Below are 19,911 nucleotides of genomic sequence, written 5' to 3' on the forward strand. Positions count from 1 at the left end.
GAGGATATTCCCAGACAAAAATGACTATCATTGTCCTGACATCTCTGACTATGCCCCAAAATCGCATAGAAAAGGTATGTATAAGAGACTTCTGACCCTCTATAGCCCAACTCTCCTCCTCTTCCTCCCCTCCCCCGGCTCCCTGTAGCAGCCAGTTAGCACTGCACCTCTCAAGGACACAGCAGAGAGAGAGAGAGAGAGAGAGAGAGAGAGAGAGAGAGAGGCACAGGGAGAGTAACATTGTGTGTGTGAGAGAGAGATTGAGTGGGAGAGGCAGGGAAAGGGAGAGAGGGGGCCATGGTGGGGACGTCACCTTCAGGATGACATTGGCAGCAGGACACATAGGTCTGCTGCCTCATCAATTCTGCTGCTGCCCAGAGGGACGTCATATCTTTACCCCCCCCCCCACCCCACTCCACCTTCCCCTCCTTTTCCACATCTGCCTCTCTCCCTTAACCCCCCCTGCCACCCCCAGCCCGCGGCAAAGCGTCTCTACCTGGGCGAACACACCCGCTCGCTCCGATTGGCTTCTGAGAGGCAGTAACACTCCCCCAGCTCGACAACCACAGAGACTCTGCTTGGAGACAGGAGCAGGGGCTGGTGCGCTGCTCATGCTGCGTTGTGTTGCTAACGCTGCTGCTAACACCAGGCAACACTACTGCAACACTACTCAATAACACTAGGCTACAGCTTACTGGCTGGGCTCTGCAGGTATCTACCTGGGATCTACAGAGAAACTATATGGTGTTATACTACTATACTACAGGTACTATCTGGTACCTATGTCAAAGGTCAGTTTGTAGGCTACCTTACTACCTACTAGGTACAACCAAATGGAGCCTACTGGTTCAATAATACAATTAAGTAATTCTTACTTTACTTATAAATCACTACATTTTACTATGTAATTTTTACATAGCTAATAATTTGTGAATTATTATGTATAGCAGAAGTAATATGATGGGAAAGAATAGCCTAGCAGTAAAGGAATAATGGTAGTTAATTTATTAATTAATTCCTTCATTCATTTAGTAGTACTACTAATACGCAGGAAATGAAGCTATAATTTCACTGCACCATTAAGGCAACATGATCGTCACCATAGTTAGAACATAATTGATTGTTGTTGTATCACTGCAGTAATCATCATCATCATTAAAAAGGTTTGCCGTCATATTCTGGAAGCAGCCCATTTAAAACTGCCACTCATCTGGGGAGCAAAATAAATGCCCAAAGGACATCAAACAAACACTTCAGAGGACAGACACGTTTGTGATGGTTGGAGATATGTCAGGTTTGTAATTTGTCATGAAAAGAAAGGTACGGAGCAAGAAAGAGGAATAGAGAGTTGATGGAAAGTTGATGGAAGGTCGATGGAAGGTTGAATTAGGGTTGATGGAGTGTTGATTGAGGATTGATGGAGATTGATGGAGAGTTGAGTGATGCCATTCCCTTCCGCTGGCACTGCCTGTCCAGGGTTTTAGGTGAGGGTTAGGTTCAGGGAAGTGCACAGAGCTCTACCTGTGCAGAGCGAATGCCCCTTTACCCTTCCAGTCTCCAAAGTGTCCTTTTGGGTGTTGGTATAGTTTATATACACTACCAGTCAGACATTTGGACACACCTACTCATTCAAGGGTTTTTCTTAAATTTTACTATTTTTTACATCGTAGAATAATAGTGAAGACATCAAAACTATGAAATAACACTTATGGAATCATGTAGTAACCAAAAAAGTGTTAAACAAATCAAAATATATTTTATATTTGAGATTCTTCAAATAGCCACCCTTTGCCTTGATGACAGCTTTGCACACTCTTGGCATTCTCTCAACCAGCTTTGTCATCATGAAGTGCTTTGAGAGACTAGTCAAGGATCATATCACCTCTACCTTACCTGCCACCCTAGACCCACTTCAATTTGCTTACCGCCCCAATAGATCCACAGACAATGCAATTGCCATCACACTGCCCTATCCCATCTGGACAAGAGGAATACCTATGTAAGAATGCTGTTCATTAACTATAGCTCAGCATTCAACACCATAGTACCCTCCAAGCTCATCATTAAGCTTGAGGCCCTGGGTCTGAACCCCGCCCTGTACAACTGAGCCCTGGACTTCCTGACGGGCCGCCCCCAGGTGGTGAAGGTAGGAAACAACATCTCCACTTCGCTGATCCTCAACACTGGGGCCCCACAAGGGTGCGTGCTCAGCCCCCTCCTGTACTCCCTGTTCACCCATGACTGCGTGGCCAAGCACGCCTCCAACTCAATCATCAAGTTTGCAGACGACACAACAGTAGTAGGCTTGATTACCAACAATGACGAGACAGCCTACAGGGAAGAGGTGAGGGCTCTGGGAGTGTGGTGCCAGGAAAATAACCTCTCACTCAATGTCAACAAAACAAAGGAGATGATCATGGACTTCAGGAAACAGCAGAGGGTGCACCCCCAATCCACATCGACGGGACCGCAGTGGAGATTAATCCAATGACTCTCGGCTGATTCATTGGATTAGGTGTTTCAATGCTGGGCCATGCACCCACTTCATCTGTCCAGGAAAAAGATTGGCTAGTGGCCACCCCTGTGCTACAGTGTGAACCCACAGAGACAGAGACTGACTCCACTCTCATCAGGGGGAGAAGATTTAAATGACACACTCAGTAATAGTTTGAGGCATAGCGAATTCCTCCGGCAGAGAGCAGCTTCACTGGCCTGACAGTTTCTTTTCTGGGCGTTTTAATAAACACACGTCGTCCTTAGCTTAGAAACCATAATCCCTAGCGGAGCAGAGTTGCCGGAAAAACTGACAACAGATCATGAGGAGTAGAAAGTTTCTGTTGGAATGTACTGACCTGGTCTCTCTGCAATGCATGGATGAGTGCTAGAATGGTAATGATGCATGATTGCAAGGATTAGACAGAGAGTTATTAAAGAGACCAGGAAATACAAATGAGAGACAAAATATTACAACTCTTTCAGTTCCATTCACTGGTAAGAGTTCCATTACGCTCCAAGTGCAGTTTGACATGGATGCCTAATCCTTCTACATTTGATTCAAGGTAGGATGAAAATATTCCATTCACCTGTACAAGACTTCTAGAACTTTAAGACATGAAGTCAATACGGAAAATCTCAAGAACTTTGAAAGTTTCTACAAGTGCAGTCGCAAAAACCATCAAGCGCTTTGATGAAACTGGCTCTCATGAGGACCGCCACAGGAATGGAAGACCCAGATTTACCTCTGCTGCAGAGGATAAGTTAATTAGAGTTACCAGCCGCAGAAATTGCAGCCCAAAAAATGCTTCACTGAGTTCAAGTCACAGACACATCTCAACATCAACTGTTCAGAGGGGACTGTGTGAATCAGGCCTTCATGGTCAAATTGCTGCAAAGAAACCACTACTAAAGGACACCAATAAGAAGAAGAGACCTGCTTGGGCCAAGAAACAAAGAGCAATGGACATTAGACCGGTGGAAATTTGTCCTTTGGTCTGGAGTCCAAATTGGAGATTTTTGGTTCCAACCGCGGTGTCTTTGTGAAACGCAGTGTGGGTGAACGGATGATCTCCGCATGTGTAGTTCCCACCTTAAAACATGGAGGAGGAGGTGTTATGGTGTGGGGGTGCTTTGCTGGTGTGCAAAGCTGTCATCAAGGCAAAGGGTGGCTATTTGAAGAATCTCAAATATAAAATATATTTTGATTTGTTTAACACTTTCTTGGTTAATACATGATTCCATATGTGTTATGTCATAGTTTTGATGTCTTCACTATTATTCTACAATGTAGAAAATAGTAAAAATAAAGAACAACCCTTGAATGAGTAGGTGTGTCCAAACTTTTGACTGGTAGAGTATATAAATGTTTTTTTTTTTGTGTAATTTGTTTTTGTCATTGTTGTTGTTCAGAACACACTGTCCGCAAATCGTCATCAAGTTCGCCACCCCACACCCCATCCATTGGTTGCACCTGTTGATCTGCCCTGTACTGAGCTTGCGCACACCCGGTTGCACCTTTTTGTCCTAGTCTGCCCTGTACAGAGATTGAGCATGCCCGGTATCCAAACATGCATGGCTTGAGAGATGCAGTCACCGGTCGAGTGTGTTTAGCTAGCTACCTACAGTACTGCCTTTTGGGGGGCATGTGCTCAAACTAACCCGCAACCACGGTCACAGATTCATTGAGCAATTATGACTTTGATTATCTTGTTACATAAAAGCAATAGATGGCCACAAAATTAAATGACAAATAAATAACCATTAGTCTCAAAGGCTTTTGTCCTAGTCCCTTTTGTGGTCCTGTGTGGCTCAGTATGTAGAGCATGGTCCTTGCAACGTCAAGGGTTGTTGGTTTGATTATGCACGCATGACTGTAAGTCATTTAGGATAAAAGCGTCTGCTAAATGGCAGATATTATTATTATATTAATACTACTACCATGGCTAGCTAGCTAGATTACTAGTCCTTTTTTTTATTTTTTACAGATTGTGTTTTATCACCAATGCTGTTAAAACATTACTTCATAATCTAATATTCATAATTGCCTAACTTCATAATATAAATTTATAATCATGTCATTTAATAGTAATTTCATTTGTCATAATAACTCTATATTCATGTGGCACAGATCCAGAGGTGGCACCACAGGTCCCAGAGTTGTGGGACAATATTTTTTCTTGATCTGGTAACCTAACCAGGTATAAATCCAGACCATATCGGGTATGACAGTGATAAATCATTTGTAAAAAAGCTTTGTATGGGCTATGATGGGACCAGAGTTTTTCTAATCAGGTCGCATGTTGTTGTTTTTTAACTTCTGGAAAACTCCTGGCCCCAGGGCAGCAACCTTGTTCATATGATATATTTTAAAATTAGACACAGACAACACCTGTACAATAGAACTCACAGGGCTGAGCTTGCTTTATGCAGGTTTGTATCGTGTAGGCCTATGCAACTGTAATTAAAAAAGTAACTCACAGTCTGTCATCACTAGTGTTGTGTTGTTAATTTCAGGTAAACTAATAATTTTGGATTGAAAAGGTCAAGGTAGCCTAGCCAAGGTAACCAAATTTGATCACATTCACATTTTCAGAAAATATATTTATGTATTTATAGTCATTTACAGAAATAAATGGGTTATAAATGCATAACATTACCAACATCACTTTGTTTACCCTCCCCAGAGATGACAGGGCACACTGGCTGTAGCATATGAAGCTGCGGTTGTAATCCGTAGCCTACAGTTGATCCGACTGAAAAATGGTCTCCTTTTCATTCCATACAGCATGTCAGATCGATAACGTTAAGGTGTAGGCTGCTGCAACATTTCTGTGAAGAGTTTTTGCTTGTGTCTGTCGGGAGTGAAGTGTTGTCACGCTTGCTAAATAAATACCGGAAGAAAGTGGAGAGCGCGCTATGTGTTTTGCTAGATGACTTGCCTTGTGCCGGCCCACGCAACCTGTAATTTCCATGAATCTGATTGGTCAAGACACACACAGAACCTACAGTACTCCGACATGAAGGACAGATACATTATTGTATGCGAGTTGACAAATCATGAAGCAAAACAGTGGTGGGGCAGTGGGTTCAGAATAAAATCAACAAAAAATACATACCCCCAAAATATTTGTGGGGAAATTATACCACCACCCAAATGGCACTTTGGAGACTGGAATGGGCATTTGCTCTGCACAGGTAGAGCCCTGGTACTGCCACAGCACCATAACATTTGGAACACTTGATAACACTTAATTTAGTCTACATCATCATCAATATTGAGTCTGGTTGGCTGATACTCGCAGCAGAGAGATGCATAAAGGCATAGAGAGGTAAATCACAATCAGGGAAAGAAATCAAGCTAGCTAATTAGCAGATTTACATAAATGATCAACATCAATGATCAGCTGATAGCCCTCCCTCTTTTCCTGATGACAATGTCTTTAGGAGCCACTGGAACTAGCTTGCTTACAGTTTGTGATGATGAGTGTGTGTGTTGTTGCAGAAATAAATAGGCCTATGCTCAAAAATGTTTAGACCTTTTTTTATTTTGAGCACATGCCCCCTGAAAGGTCTGTGCATGGCCCTGGTTAGGTGAGAGAGAGAGAGAGAGAGAGAGAGAGAGAGAGAGAGAGAGAGAGAGAGAGAGAGAGAGAGAGAGAGAGAGAGAGAGAGATGAAGGCAATTTAAATGTTTGGCAGAGGGAAAAACAGAGGAACAAAGGGATAACGTATTTTTACCTTCTCCTGATACTGTCGTCGGGACGAGTCCAGGGACTGGATGAGTGCTGTGGCATGGCCTATGAACACAGCGTAGCAGGTGGCCCCTACGATCATGCTGAGCATGGTGAGCCAGATATCAGACAGGCTCTCCGGGGCCTGCCGACCGTAGCCGATACACAACATGTGGCTCATCGCCTTGAACACTGCAAACGAATACAGCTCAGACCACGTGTCATTCTGCAGAGAGACAGAGAAAAATGAAAGAGAAAAATGAAAGAGAAAAATGAAAGAAAAAATATGTTTAAATATGTATGAAAGACAGAAGAAAACACATTTGGGGAGGAGAGGAGAAGGAACGGAGAGAGGAAAGTCTTGAAAGTCTGAGTTGGTGACTCAAAGTAAGAGACAAACACTGACAGGGAGTGATAGACTCAGAGGAAGGTAGATGAGAGTGGGGTAGAGAGAGAGAGAGGGAAGTAGAGAGAGAGAGAGAGGGAAGTAGAGAGGGAGAGAGGAGGGTAGAGAGAGAGAGAGGAGGGTAGAGAGAGAGAGAGGAGGGTAGAGAGAGAGAGAGGAGGGTAGAGAGAGAGAGAGGAGGGTAGAGAGAGAGAGAGGAGGGGAGAGAGAGAGAGAGAGAGAGAGAGAGAGAGAGAGAGAGAGAGAGAGAGAGAGAGAGAGAGAGAGAGAGAGAGAGAGAGAGAGAGAGAGAGAGAGAGAGAGAGGGGAACCCATTGCCCTTTATGGTTGTGAGGTCTGGGGTCCACTCACCAACCAATAATTCACAAAATGGGACAAACACCAAATTGAGACTCTGTATGCAGAATTCTGCAAAAATATCCTCTGTGTACAACGAAAAACACCAAATAATGCATGCAGAGCAGAATTAGGCCGATACCCGCTAATTATCCAAATCCAGAAAAGAGCCGTTAAATTCTATAACCACTTAAAAGGAAGCGATTCCCAAACCTTCCATAGCAAAGCCATCACCTACAGAGAGATGAACTTGGAGAAGAGTCCCCTAAGTAAGCTGGTCCTGGGGCTCTGTTCACAAACACAAACAGACCCCACAGAGCCCTTGGACAACAAAAACAACACAATTAGACCCAACCAAATCATGAGAAAACAAAAAGAGAATTACTTGACACATTGGAAATAATTAACAAAAAAACAGAGCAAACTAGAATGCTATTTGGCTCTAAACAGAGAGTACACAGTGGCAGAATACCTGAACACTGTGACTGACCCAAACTTAAGGAAAGCTTTGACTATGTACAGACTCAGTGAGCATAGCCTTGCTATTGAGAAAGGCCGCCGTAGGCAGACCAGGCTCTCAAGAGAAGACAGGGTATGTGCACACTGCCCACAAAATGAGGTGGAAACTGAGCTGCACTTCCTAACCTCCTGCCAAATGTATGACCATATTAGAGACACATATTTCCCTCAGAGATCCAAAAAGAATTTGAAAACAAACCCAATTTTGATAAACTCCCTTCTCTACTGGGTGAAATACCACAGTGTGCCATCACAGCAGCAAGATTTGTGACCTGTTGCCACAAGAAAAGGGCAACCAGTGAAGAACATACACCATTGTAAATACAACGCATATTTATGTTGATTTATTTTCCCATTTGTACTTTAACCATTTGCACATTGTTACAACACTGTATATATACATAATATGACATTTGAAATGTCTTTATTCTTTTGGAGCTTCTGAGTGTAGTGTTTACTGTTAATATTTTCTGTTTATTTCACTTTTGTTTACTATCTACTTCACTTGCTTCGGCAATGTTAACATGTGTTTCCCATGCCAATAAAGCCCTTAAATTGAATTGAATTGAATTGAGAGAGGAGGGTAGAGAGAGAGAGAGAGAGAGAGAGAGAGAGAGAGAGAGAGGAGGGTGAGAGAGAGAGAGAGAGAGAGAGAGGAGGGTAAAGAGAGAGAGGAGGGTAGAGAGAGAGAGAGAGGAGGGTAGAGAGAGAGAGGAGGGTAGAGAGAGAGGAGGGTAGAGAGAGAGAGAGAGAGAGAGAGAGAGGAGGGTAGAGAGAGAGAGAGAGAGAGAGAGAGGAGGGTAAAGAGAGAGAGGAGGGTGAGAGAGAGAGAGGAGGGTAGAGAGAGAGGAGGGTAGAGAGAGAGAGAGGAGGGTAGAGAGAGAGAGAGAGGAGGGTAGAGAGAGAGGAGGGTAGAGAGAGAGGAGGGTAGAGAGAGAGGAAGGTAGAGAGAGAGGAGGGTAGAGAGAGAGGGAGGGTAGAGAGAGAGAGGAGGGTAGAGAGAGAGGAGGGTAGAGAGAGAGAGGAGGGTAGAGAGAGAGAGGAGGGTAGAGAGAGAGAGGAGGGTAGAGAGAGAGAGAGAGAGAGAGAGAGGAAGGTAGAGAGAGAGGAGGGTAGAGATAGAGGAGGGTAGAGATAGAGGAGGGTAGAGAGAGAGAGAGGAGGGTAGAGAGAGAGAGAGGATGGTAGAGAGAGAGAGGAGGGTAGAGAGAGAGAGGAGGGTAGAGAGAGAGGAAGGTAGAGAGAGAGGAGGGTAGAGATAGAGGAGGGTAGAGAGAGAGGAAGGTAGAGAGAGAGAGAGAGAGGAGGGTAGAGAGAGAGAGAGAGGAGGGTAGAGAGAGAGGAGGGTAGAGAGAGAGGAGGGTAGAGAGAGAGAGAGAGGAGGGTAGAGAGAGAGAGGAGGGTAGAGAGAGAGGAGGGTAGAGAGAGAGAGAGAGAGAGAGAGGGTAGAGACAGAGAGAGAGAGAGAGAGAGAGAGGAGGGTAGAGAGAGAGAGAGAGAGAGAGAGGAGGGTAAAGAGAGAGAGGAGGGTAGAGAGAGAGAGAGGGTAGGGAGAGAGAGAGGAGGGTAGAGAGAGAGAGAGGAGGGTAGAGAGAGAGAGAGAGGGAGGGTAGAGAGAGAGGAGGGTAGAGAGAGAGGAAGGTAGAGAGAGAGGAGGGTAGAGAGAGAGGAGGGTAGAGAGAGAGGAGGGTAGAGAGAGAGGATGGTAGAGAGAGAGGAGGGTAGAGAGAGAGAGAGAGGATGGAAAAAGGCAGAAAGCATTAGGGACAAAGGGGACAAGTCGAGGAAGTTGTGTAAATGAGGACTCAGGGGAGATAAAGAGGAGAGAGAATGAGAATCAGGGAGGGTGAAAGACAGAGAGAGAGAGAGAGAGAGAGAGAGAGAGAGAGAGAGAGAGAGAGAGAGAGAGAGAGAGAGAGAGAGAGAGAGAGAGAGAGAGAGAGAGAGAGAGAGAGAGAGAGAGAGAGAGAGAGAGAGAGAGAGAGAGAGAGAGAGACAGAGAGAGACAGAGAGAGAGAGAGAGAGAGAGAGAGACAGAGAGAGAGATTGGGGGAATCCTGTGAGGCCTAATCAGTGAGAAGTAGAGAAGGTTCTGAGATGATTTCCTCCGAGAGAGACTTTAATGAGAGGTCATTAAATATGCCCTTTCACAAATCGTAATATGAATCCACACACACACAGGGTGGCATTCGCTTTGCAAAATAACCCCCGAAACTTTGCAGCAGGTTTTACTTTTTTAGACGTCCATTTTATGGCACTGATTATTTATAGGTGCATAGGTGCAGTACTCATTTTGTAGTAATGTAAGTGTTTTCCAGTCAAGTTGAAATATTGCTGTTTGTTTTTGGTACAATCTGAGCAATTTCTTGCAGTGAGAGCTGTCTAGTCAACAAAAAATGTCCAGGACAGAAGCAATGAAAGGCCAAGTCCTAAAACTTTTGGATAGCTTCCTTTCCTTGTCTCCTCTCCTTGTTGAAAGCTGAAGCTGAATTTAGTTGACAGTTGAACAGACAGTGATAGAGACCTCTACAATCCTTTGACCTATCTGTTAGTGGAAGGAAACACTTCAGAGGGGTTGGGTTAAATGCGGAAGACAATTTTCAGTTGAATGCATTCAGTTGTACAACTGACAACTTTACTTCTGTATCCCCCTTTCCCTTTCCCAAAACACCAAAGGGTTATGGCCAAGGGGAAGGGCTAGGGAGCGAATTGGGACCGTCTGAGAGTGTTGGAACATAGCCACTATCCAGGGAGCCTCTGATGTAAAAAAACACCTTCTTCATCACTGAGAAGCAGTTATTTTATTCCCACCAAGCGCACAATGTACTGCAGAGGAGGCTGGTGGGGGGAGCTATAGGAGGACGGGCTCATTGTAATGGAACGGAGTTAAACGTTTGAGGTGTTTGATACCGTTCCATTAATTCCATTCCAGCCATTACAATGAGCCGGTCCTCCTACAGCTCCTCCCACCAGCCTCCTCTGGTGTACTGTAGTGATACACAGTCAAGGCCTCCATAGATCTCTTATTTTCCACCCCCTCCTCTACCGCCCACGACATGACACACAGAAGAGAAGAGCAGAGCAAGGCAAGGTTACAGCTAGAGGCTGCAGTCAACATCTTCCACTTTGTCCTCCTCTACCCTCCAGACTGCATTCAGTGGTGCAGGGTTCAATGGAGAAGCAGAGAATAGAACAGTACAGAACAGAATAGAATAGAACAGTACAGAATAGAATATAATAGAATAGAATAGAACAGAACAGAACAGAACAGAATATAATAGAACAGTACAGAATAGAATAGAATAGAATAGAATAGAATAGAACAGAACAGAATAGAATAGAACAGTACAGAATAGAATAGAATAGAACAGAACAGAACAGAATAGAATAGAATAGAACAGTACAGAATAGAATACAATTCAATACAATAGAACATAATAGAATAGAATAGAACAGAATAGAATAGAGAAACTTTATTGGGGAGGGAATTTGTCACATACAACAAATCTATTCTGTTTCTGCTCTTTGTTCTAGACAGCTACAGGTACACTGCACTACTATATTATAAACTGGGTGGTTCGAGACCTGAATGCTGATTGGCTGACAGCCGTGGTACATCAGACCGTATACCATGATTATGACCAAATATTTATTTTTACTGCTCTAATTACGTTGGTAACCAGTTTATAATAGCAATAAGGCACCTCGGGGGTTTGTGATATATTGCCAACATACCACGGCTAAGGGCTGTATCCAGGTACTCTGCGTTGCATCGTGCTTAAGAACAGCCCTTAGCCATGGTATATTGGACATATACCACGCCTCCTCGGGCCTTATTGCTTATATATACTATGCTGAAACAACATACAGTGCGCTGGGCACTGCCTGATCCATATCTAGGATTTACTGTATAAAATGGTTACACTGGAAGGAGGGAGAGTTTTACTCAGGCAATAAAAGAGAAGGAATAGAGATTTGTTAAATAACCGTTGGCCACACCGAGGGGGCTGTGGCTAAATGGTGGAAGAGAAAACAGAAACAGAAACAGTAGGCATAGAGAGTGAATAATGAATGAACGATGAGCACTTTGGCTCGAAAATAACCCAGGTGGCTGAGAGAGAGAGAGAGAGAGAGAGAGAGAGAGAGAGAGAGAGAGAGAGAGAGAGAGAGAGAGAGAGAGAGAGAGAGAGAGAGAGAGAGAGAGAGAGAGAGAGAGAGAGAGACAGAGAGAGAGAGAGAGAGAGAGAGAGAGAGAGAGAGAGAGACAGAGACAGAGAGAGAGACAGAGACAGAGACAGAGACAGAGACAGAGAGAGAGAGAGAGGCAGTCTATCTTCTGAGTGGTTATCGAAACTGGAAAGTGATGCTATACCTCACCCTGTGAGGCTCGGGGAGCATATATATCTTCCCACATATTGCTTTTAACCAAGCTGTTTCCTTCCAAGCCAGGCTCTGAAAACCCTTCAGGGATACAAGGCTAGGGGCTCAGGTTTGGCTGAGAGTTTCCTTTTGTGAGGGTGGAGACTTGCTGGAACTCTCAATTTCTAATACTGTACATATGAATACATAAATGAATCACGCAGCTGACCAAATTATGCAAGATTTTACTTCTGTTGTTAACAGAGATTAGGTACGTAGAGAGAGACAGCCAATGAGAGACGATTGACACGGCTGCGGAGCGATAAGCTGAGCAAATATCAGCAGATATCAAGCCCTGCCTGCAGCCGCAGGCTCTGTTTACACTAGCTTATCTACATTTACAGTGACCAGCCACAGGCAGACAGACAGACAGACATGCCATTTCTCTTTCTCCCCCTCTCGCTCTCTGTCTCTCAATTCAATTCAATTTCAATTTAAGGGCTTTATTGGCATGGGAAACATATGTTTAGATTGCCAAAGCAAGTGAAATAGATAATAAACAAAAGTGAAATAAACAAACAAAAAATTTAACAGTAAGCATTACACTCACAAAAGTTCCAAAAGAATAAAGACATTTCAAATGTCATATTATGTGCAAATAGTTAAAGTACCAAAGGGAAAATAAATAAACATAAATATGGGTTGTATTTACAATGGTGTTTGTTCTTCACTCGTTGCCCTTTTCTTGTGGCAACAGGTCACAAATCTTGCTGCTGTGATGGCACACTGTGGTATTTCACCCAATAGATATGGGAGTTTTAAAAAATTATTTGTGGGTCTGTGTAATCTGAGGGAAATGTGTATCTCTAACATAGTCATACATTTGGCAGGAGGTTCGGAAGTGCAGCTCAGTTTCCACCTCATTTTGTGGGTAGTGTGCACATAGCCTGTCTTCTCTTGAGAGCCAGGTCTGCCTACGGCGCCCTTTCTCAATAGCAAGGCTATGCTCACTGAGTCTGTACATAGTCAAAGCTTTCCTTAAGTTTGGGCCAGTCACAGTGGTCAGGTATTCTGCCACTGTGTACTCTCTGTTTAGGGCCAAATAGCATTCTAGTTTGCTCTGTTTTTTTGTTGATTCTTTCCAATGTGTCAAGTACAGTGGCTTGCGAAAGTATTCACCCCCTTGGCATTTTTCCTATTTTGTTGCCTTACAACCTGGAATTAAAATTGATTTTTTTGGGGGGGTTTGTATCATTTGATTTACACAACATGCCTACCACTTTGAAGATGCAAAATATTTTTTCTTGTGAAACAAACAAGAAATAAGACAAAAAAACTGAAAACTTGAGCGTGCATAACTATTCACCCCCCAGAGTCTATACTTTGTAGAACCACCTTTTGCAGCAATTACAGCTACAAGTCTCTTGGGGTATGTCTCGATAAGCTTGGTACATCTAGCCACTAGGATTTTTGCCCATTCTTCAAGGCAAAACTGCTCCAGCTCCTTCAAGTTGGATGGGTTCCACTTTAAGTCATACCACAGATTCTCAATTGGATTGAGGTCTGGGCATTCCAAGACATGTAAATGTTTCCCCTTAAACCACTCGAGTGTTGCTTTAGCAGTATGCTTAGGGTCACTGTCCTGCTGGAAGGTGAACCTCCGTCCCAGTCTCAAATCTCTGGAAGACTGAAACAGGTTTCCCTCAAGAATTTCCCTGTATTTAGCGCCATCCATCCTTCCTTCAATTCTGACCAGTTTTCCAGTCCCTGCCGATGAAAAACATCCCCACAGCATGATGCTGCCACCACCATGCTTCACTGTGGGGATGGTGTTCTCGGGGTGATGAGAGGTGTTGGGTTTGCGCCAGACATAGCGTTTTCCATTGATGGCCAAAAAGCTAAATTTTAGTCTCATCTGACCAGAGTACCTCCTTCCATTTGTTTGGGGAGTCTCCCACATGCCTTCTGGCGAACACCAAACGTGTTTGCTTATTTTTTTCTTGAAGCAATGGCTTTTTTCTGGCCACTCTTCCGTAAAGCCCAGCTCTGTGGAGTGTACGGCATAAACTGGTCCTATGGACAGATACTCCAATCTCCGCTGTGGAGCTTTGCAGCTCCTTCAGGGTTATTTTTGGTCTCATTGTTGCCTCTCTGATTAATGCCCTCCTTGCCTGGTCCGTGAGTTTTGGTGGGCAGCCCACTCTTGGCAGGTTTGTTGTGGTGCCATATTCTTTCAATTTTTTAAAAATGGATTTAATGGTCCTCCGTGGGATGTTCAAAGTTTCTGATATTTTTTAATAACCCAACCCTGATCTGTACTTCTCCACAACTTTGTCCCTGACCTGTTTGGAGAGGTCCTTGGTCTTCATGGTGCCGCTTGCTTGGTGGTGCCCCTTGCTTAGTGGTGTTGCAGACTCTGGGGCCTTTCAGAACAGGTGTATATATACTGAGATCATGTGACAGATCATGTGACACGTAGATTGCACACAGGTGGACTATATTTAACTAATTATGTGACTTCTGAAGGTAATTGGTTGCACCAGATCTTATTTAGGGGCTTCATAGCAAAGGGGGTGAATAAAAAATGGACGCACCCCTTTTCCGTTATTTATTTTTTAGAATTCTTTGAAAATAGTTATTTTTTTCATTTCACTTCACCAATTTGGACTATTTTGTGTATGTCCATTACATGAAATCCAAATAAAAATCCATTTAAATTACAGGTTGTAATGCAACAAAATAGGAAAAACGCCAAGGGGGATGAATATTTTTGCAAGGCACTGTAATTATCTTTTTGTTTTCTCGTGATTTGGTTGGGTCTAATTGTGTTGCTGTCCTGGGGCTCTGTGGGGTCTGTTTGTGTTTGTGAACAGAGCCCCAGGACCAGCTTGCTTAGGGGACTCTTCTCAAGGTTCATCTCTCTGTAGGTGATGGCTTTGTTATGGAAGGTTTGGGAATCACTTCCTTTTAGGTGGTTGTAGAATTTAACAGCTCTTTTCTAGATTTTGATCATTAGCGGGTATCGACCTAATTCTGCTCTGCATGCATTATTTGGTGTTTTACATTGTACACAGAGGATATTTTTGCAGAATTCTGCATGCAGAGTCTAAATTTGGTGTTCGTCCCATTTTGTGAATTCTTGGTTGGTGAGCGGACCCCATACCTCACAACCATAAATGGCAATGGGTTATATAACTGATTCAAGTAGTTTTAGCCAGATCCTAATTGGTATGTCGTATTTTATGTTTCCTTTGATGGCATAGAAGGCCCTTCTTGCCTTGTCTCTCAGATCGTTCACAGCTTTATGGAAGTTACCTGTGGCGCTGATGTTTAGGCCGAGGTATGTATAGTTTTTTGTGTGCTCTAGGGCAACGGTGTCTAGATGGAATTTGTATTTGTGGTCCTGGCAACTGGACCTTTTTTGGAACACCATTATTTTTGTCTTACTAAGATTTACTCTTAGGGCCCAGATCTCTCTCTCTCTCGCGCTCTCTCTCTCCCCCCGCCCCCTCTCCACGCCTCATCGATCTTCATCCATCAATACCACTGGGAGGAGACCACAACATTGAAATATATGTCTTAAATCTCTGAACAGACATTGTCTTTCCTCAGCCCATTCATTCCCAGCACCAGAGGAACAGTGGCATCCTGTTTTATCTGTCTCTACCTCTGCCATGATGATGATGATGATGATGATGATGATGGGGGTCTGTAGTGTTGGAGTCTGGGCACGTTTGGTCTTTTCTCATAAAGCCTGTACTGGAAGGGAAACAGCTCCTCTGATGAATAGGACTATGGGTTTGGCTTGGATTCCATAAAGAGGTGCACTACAGCAGATAAGGCCAGAGAGAAGCCATTATTATAACATGGGACTACTGAGCTCCACATGCAATGGAGTAACCTTTCTCTGTATGCGATTAATTTGGTTGGCCACATATGCCCTTTATCATATACATCAGTGGAGGCTGCTGAGGGGAGGACGGCTCATTGTAATGGCTGGATTGGAGTCAATGGAATGGTATCAACCACATATGCTTGATACCATTCCATTGACTCCATTCCAGCCATTATTATGAGCCGTCCTCCCCTCAGCAGCCTCCACTGATATACATAGTCTATCAAACAGAAGGGAATCTACAGAGGTGTCTGCAAACCCTACTTCTCCATATGTTGGCTACAATAGACCCCCTGGTGTACATTCAGGAACACCAACCCCAGAGCAGATCATTGGGCTAGAGATGATCCCTTCCTTTCCTTTGTCTCTCCTCTCTCTCAGACAAAAGTGAGAGAGAAGAAAGGCCTTAGTATGCCCAATCCATTCACTGAGCTCTAACGACTGTTTCCACTCAGTAACTGTTGGGGGTCTGATCACAGTTAATTACCTAGTGCTGAATATGGGCTCTAAAACGCTAAATCTACTTTAGCCCACCCTAATAGTTCATACTAGTCCACTAGACTAGTTAGTGTATATGCAGTAATGCACAAATAGAGGGGAGATGGCAGTGGTGGCTGGTGTCACTGTAAATTGGTGGACAGGCTCATTGTAATGGCTGGAATGGAATACATGTACAGGTGTCAAACATATGGTTTCTATGTGTTTGATGCCATTCTATTCATCCATTCCAGCCATTATTATGAGCCATCTTCCCTTCACCAGCCCCCTGTGGCAGAGACTTATGTCTCACTGTAGCAGTTTCTCTAAAGAAGTCTCTGTGTGTCTCGCCCAGTCGTCTCACTGAAGCAGTTTCTCTAAAGAAGTCTCTGTGTGTCTCGCCCAGTCGTCTCACTGAAGCAGTTTCTCTAAAGAAGTCTCTGTGTGTCTCGCCCAGTCGTCTCACTGAAGCAGTTTCTCTAAATAAGTCTCTGTGTGTCTCGCCCAGTCGTCTCACTGAAGCACGTCTGTGTTCATTACGGTCTTTAATCCAGAAGTGTTTAGTTAACACCAATAATGACAGTCCTTTAACCACTGACTCTGTCTGTTAGTAGCTGCTGCTGCCTCTGTCATTTTCCATTTAGCCTTTTACTCCTGTGACACATGGCTCTTCTCTCTGCTGAGAAAAACATATATTTCTCTCTCACTGTTAATCCACAATCCTCCCAACGTAGAATTAAACTTGACAGAATGGACTAGCATTGATCATCGTTCCCTGGTGGTTGTAATAGCTGGCCATTTAGAATGTTTAATTAATCAATGCTTAATTGCCATACTAATTGCTATTGTGCTACATAAATAAATAGTGATGGGGTTACATATTGCAATATTATTTTGGACTATATTATATCGATACTTTGACTCGAAGTGAGCCAACATGTTTTCAGCACTTTTATTTCCATTAATTATCTAAATAAATGTTCTCATGCTCTCTCTTGTTGCTCTGCAGCACTCTTAAAGGGAGCGCTCCTAATCTCAGTTTGTTACCTGTATAAAAGACACCTGTCCACAGAAGCAATCAATAAATCAGATTCCAAACTCTCCACCATTGCCAAGACCAAAGAGCTCTCCAAGGATGTCAGGGACAAGATTGTAGACCTACACAAGGCTGGAATGGGCTACAAGACCATCGCCAAGCAGCTTGGTGAGAAGGTGACAACAGTTGGTGCGATTATTCGCAAATGGAAGAAACACAAAATAACTGTCAATCTCCCTCGTCCTGGGGCTCCATGCAAGATCTCACCTCGTGGAGTTGCAATGATCATGAGAATGGTGAGGAATCAGCCCAGAACTACACAGGAGCATCTTGTCAATGATCTCAAGGCAGCTGGGACCATAGTCACCAAGAAAACAATTGGTAACATACTACGCCGTGAAGGACTGAAATCCTGTAGTGCCCGCAAGGTCCCCCTGCTCAAGAAAACACATATACAGGGCCGTCTGAAGTTTGCCAATGAACATCTGAATGATTCAGAGGAGAACTGGGTGAAAGTGTTGTGGTCAGATGAGACCAAAATCGAGCTCTTTGGCATCAACTCAACTCGCCGTGTTTGGAGGAGGAGGAATGCTGCCTATGACCCCGAGAACACCATCCCCACCATCAAACATGGAGGTGGAAACATTATGCTTTGGGGGTATTTTTCTGCTATGGGGACAGGACAACTTCACCGCATCAAAGGGACGATGGACGGGGCCATGTACCGTCAAATCTTGGGTGAGAACCTCCTTCCCTCAGCCAGGGCATTGAAAATGGGTCGTGGATGGGTATTCCAGCATGCCAATGACCCAAAACACACGGCCAAGGCAACAAAGGAGTGGCTCAAGAAGCAGCAAATTAAGGTCCTGGAGTGGCCTAGCCAGTCTCCAGACCTTAATCCCATAGAAAATCTGTGGAGGGAGCTGAAGGTTTGAGTTGCCAAACGTCAGCCTCGAAACCTTAATGACTTGGAGAAGATCTGCAAAGAGGAGTGGAACAAAATGAGTGCAAACCTGGTGGCCAACTATAAGAAACGTCTGACCTCTGTGATTGCCAACAAGGGTTTTGCCACCAAGTATGTCAAAGTCATGTTTTGCAGAGGGGTCAAATACTTATTTCCCTCATTAAAATGCAAATCAATTTATAACATTTTTGACATGCGTTTAAAAAAAATATCTGACAAGCGACCACTTAGACAGTTCATTTTCACATTTTCATAAATTCGTAGAATATTTGGGAATTACATATACTAAGGCATTTGTGAAAATTCAATAGCTATATAGAGTGGGAAAGTTGCTGTGCGTTTGGACAATTAATAGACACTGCAGTAAATAAAACTGAATAAAAACATCTGTCTTGTCCAGGACCGGAGTCTACACAGACCGGTGCGCTATAGCCAAACAGAGCTACAGTAGACCTTTATACAAACAAGCCATTTGCCACACGGGCCTGCCATCATTTACTTTGAACTGGACTGTGTGTTTACAGGCAGTTGCAACAGCGCGACTTTAGATTATTAGAACACATTCACCAAAGGCCACAAAATACACCTGAATGGAGTTCTGCAAATATGTAAACAAAACGGGAGTCCTCTTACATTTGGGAACTTTACAGTCCTATTGATCAAACAACCATGAAAAGGTAGGTTCTATCTCCCTCAGTTATGCACATCAACAACAACAAGATCAACAGTTAATGCTAGCCAGAGCAAGATGAGCTAAAATCTAATGAAGGAACATTAGATAAACCCTTTCAAACTTTTTCAGCTAGTTTGCTGTCAAAGTTGCACTGATAAACTGCTCGTCCTTCTGCAGCTTGCCTGCCAATGCATGTGGCGTTGTCCCAACCAAGCACCCAAGCTAACTGGCTAAATTTGGCTAGCTTGCTAGCTACTACCAGACACAAATGAGAGAGCACCTCACTGACCATTTTATTCACCCTAGTAGAGCTGGTTAGGCTGTTTACATGTTATATAGAGTGTTCTTGACTAACTATTACTTTTTTTGCCTACGTTTACTGACACCGGTCATATTCAGCGGTGTTGCGTGTTCGTAAATTCATCCTTTGTTCTGCGCTCTGGCACACTCAGAAGAGAGTGCGCTGAAATCAGAGTAGATAGCTAGAGTGAATTTGCTAACGCAAGAGATATGCTAACTGTATAACAGTCGCTCAAGTTCTTGCTAGCTAACCAAATGACACTTGCATCTCTAGATGTGTATAGCCACCGAAAAACGTCAGTCATTCACCCACTCCTCCAATGGCATGACATGACATCCTCCTAGCAGCTAGCTGGCTATCTAGCTAACGTTAGATCCGTGTTTTTAGCTTGCTACATAAATAGATACGCTAGCCTATTAGCCACATTATGACTGACTTGTGATCATTGCCCTTGCTAATTTGATTGTACTGACATTCCAAGCCTAAGTTACATTCGTCCGTTTTTGTCAAGAATATTGAGTCATTGAAATTGAAACAGTGCATCCCGAATGGAGGCAGCAAACAATGCACCATGCCAGCTGTGGTTTAAAACCTGATTGCAATATTTTCTGGACTACCAAGAAATGTATTGGTGAATTATATTAATCATGCATTGTAACTGCATCCATCTATTCTGCCAACAATGCCTTAGTGTACGTCATGGAACATTGACACAAATA

At 43.7% G+C, this 19,911-nt stretch overlaps 1 protein-coding gene across 1 annotated transcript in view; it reads right to left on the minus strand.

Annotated features, from left to right (window-relative positions):
* Positions 1-19,911, minus strand: part of LOC121535490 (potassium/sodium hyperpolarization-activated cyclic nucleotide-gated channel 2-like) — a 64,930-nt gene that overhangs the window by 26,127 nt on the left and 18,892 nt on the right. Inside the window, 1 exon segment of the mRNA XM_045205895.1 lies at positions 6,234-6,452. Within this exon segment, the coding sequence (XP_045061830.1) occupies positions 6,234-6,452 (219 nt within the window).

The sequence above is a fragment of the Coregonus clupeaformis genome, chromosome 21, assembly GCF_020615455.1.
Source record: "Coregonus clupeaformis isolate EN_2021a chromosome 21, ASM2061545v1, whole genome shotgun sequence".
NCBI lineage: Eukaryota > Metazoa > Chordata > Actinopteri > Salmoniformes > Salmonidae > Coregonus > Coregonus clupeaformis.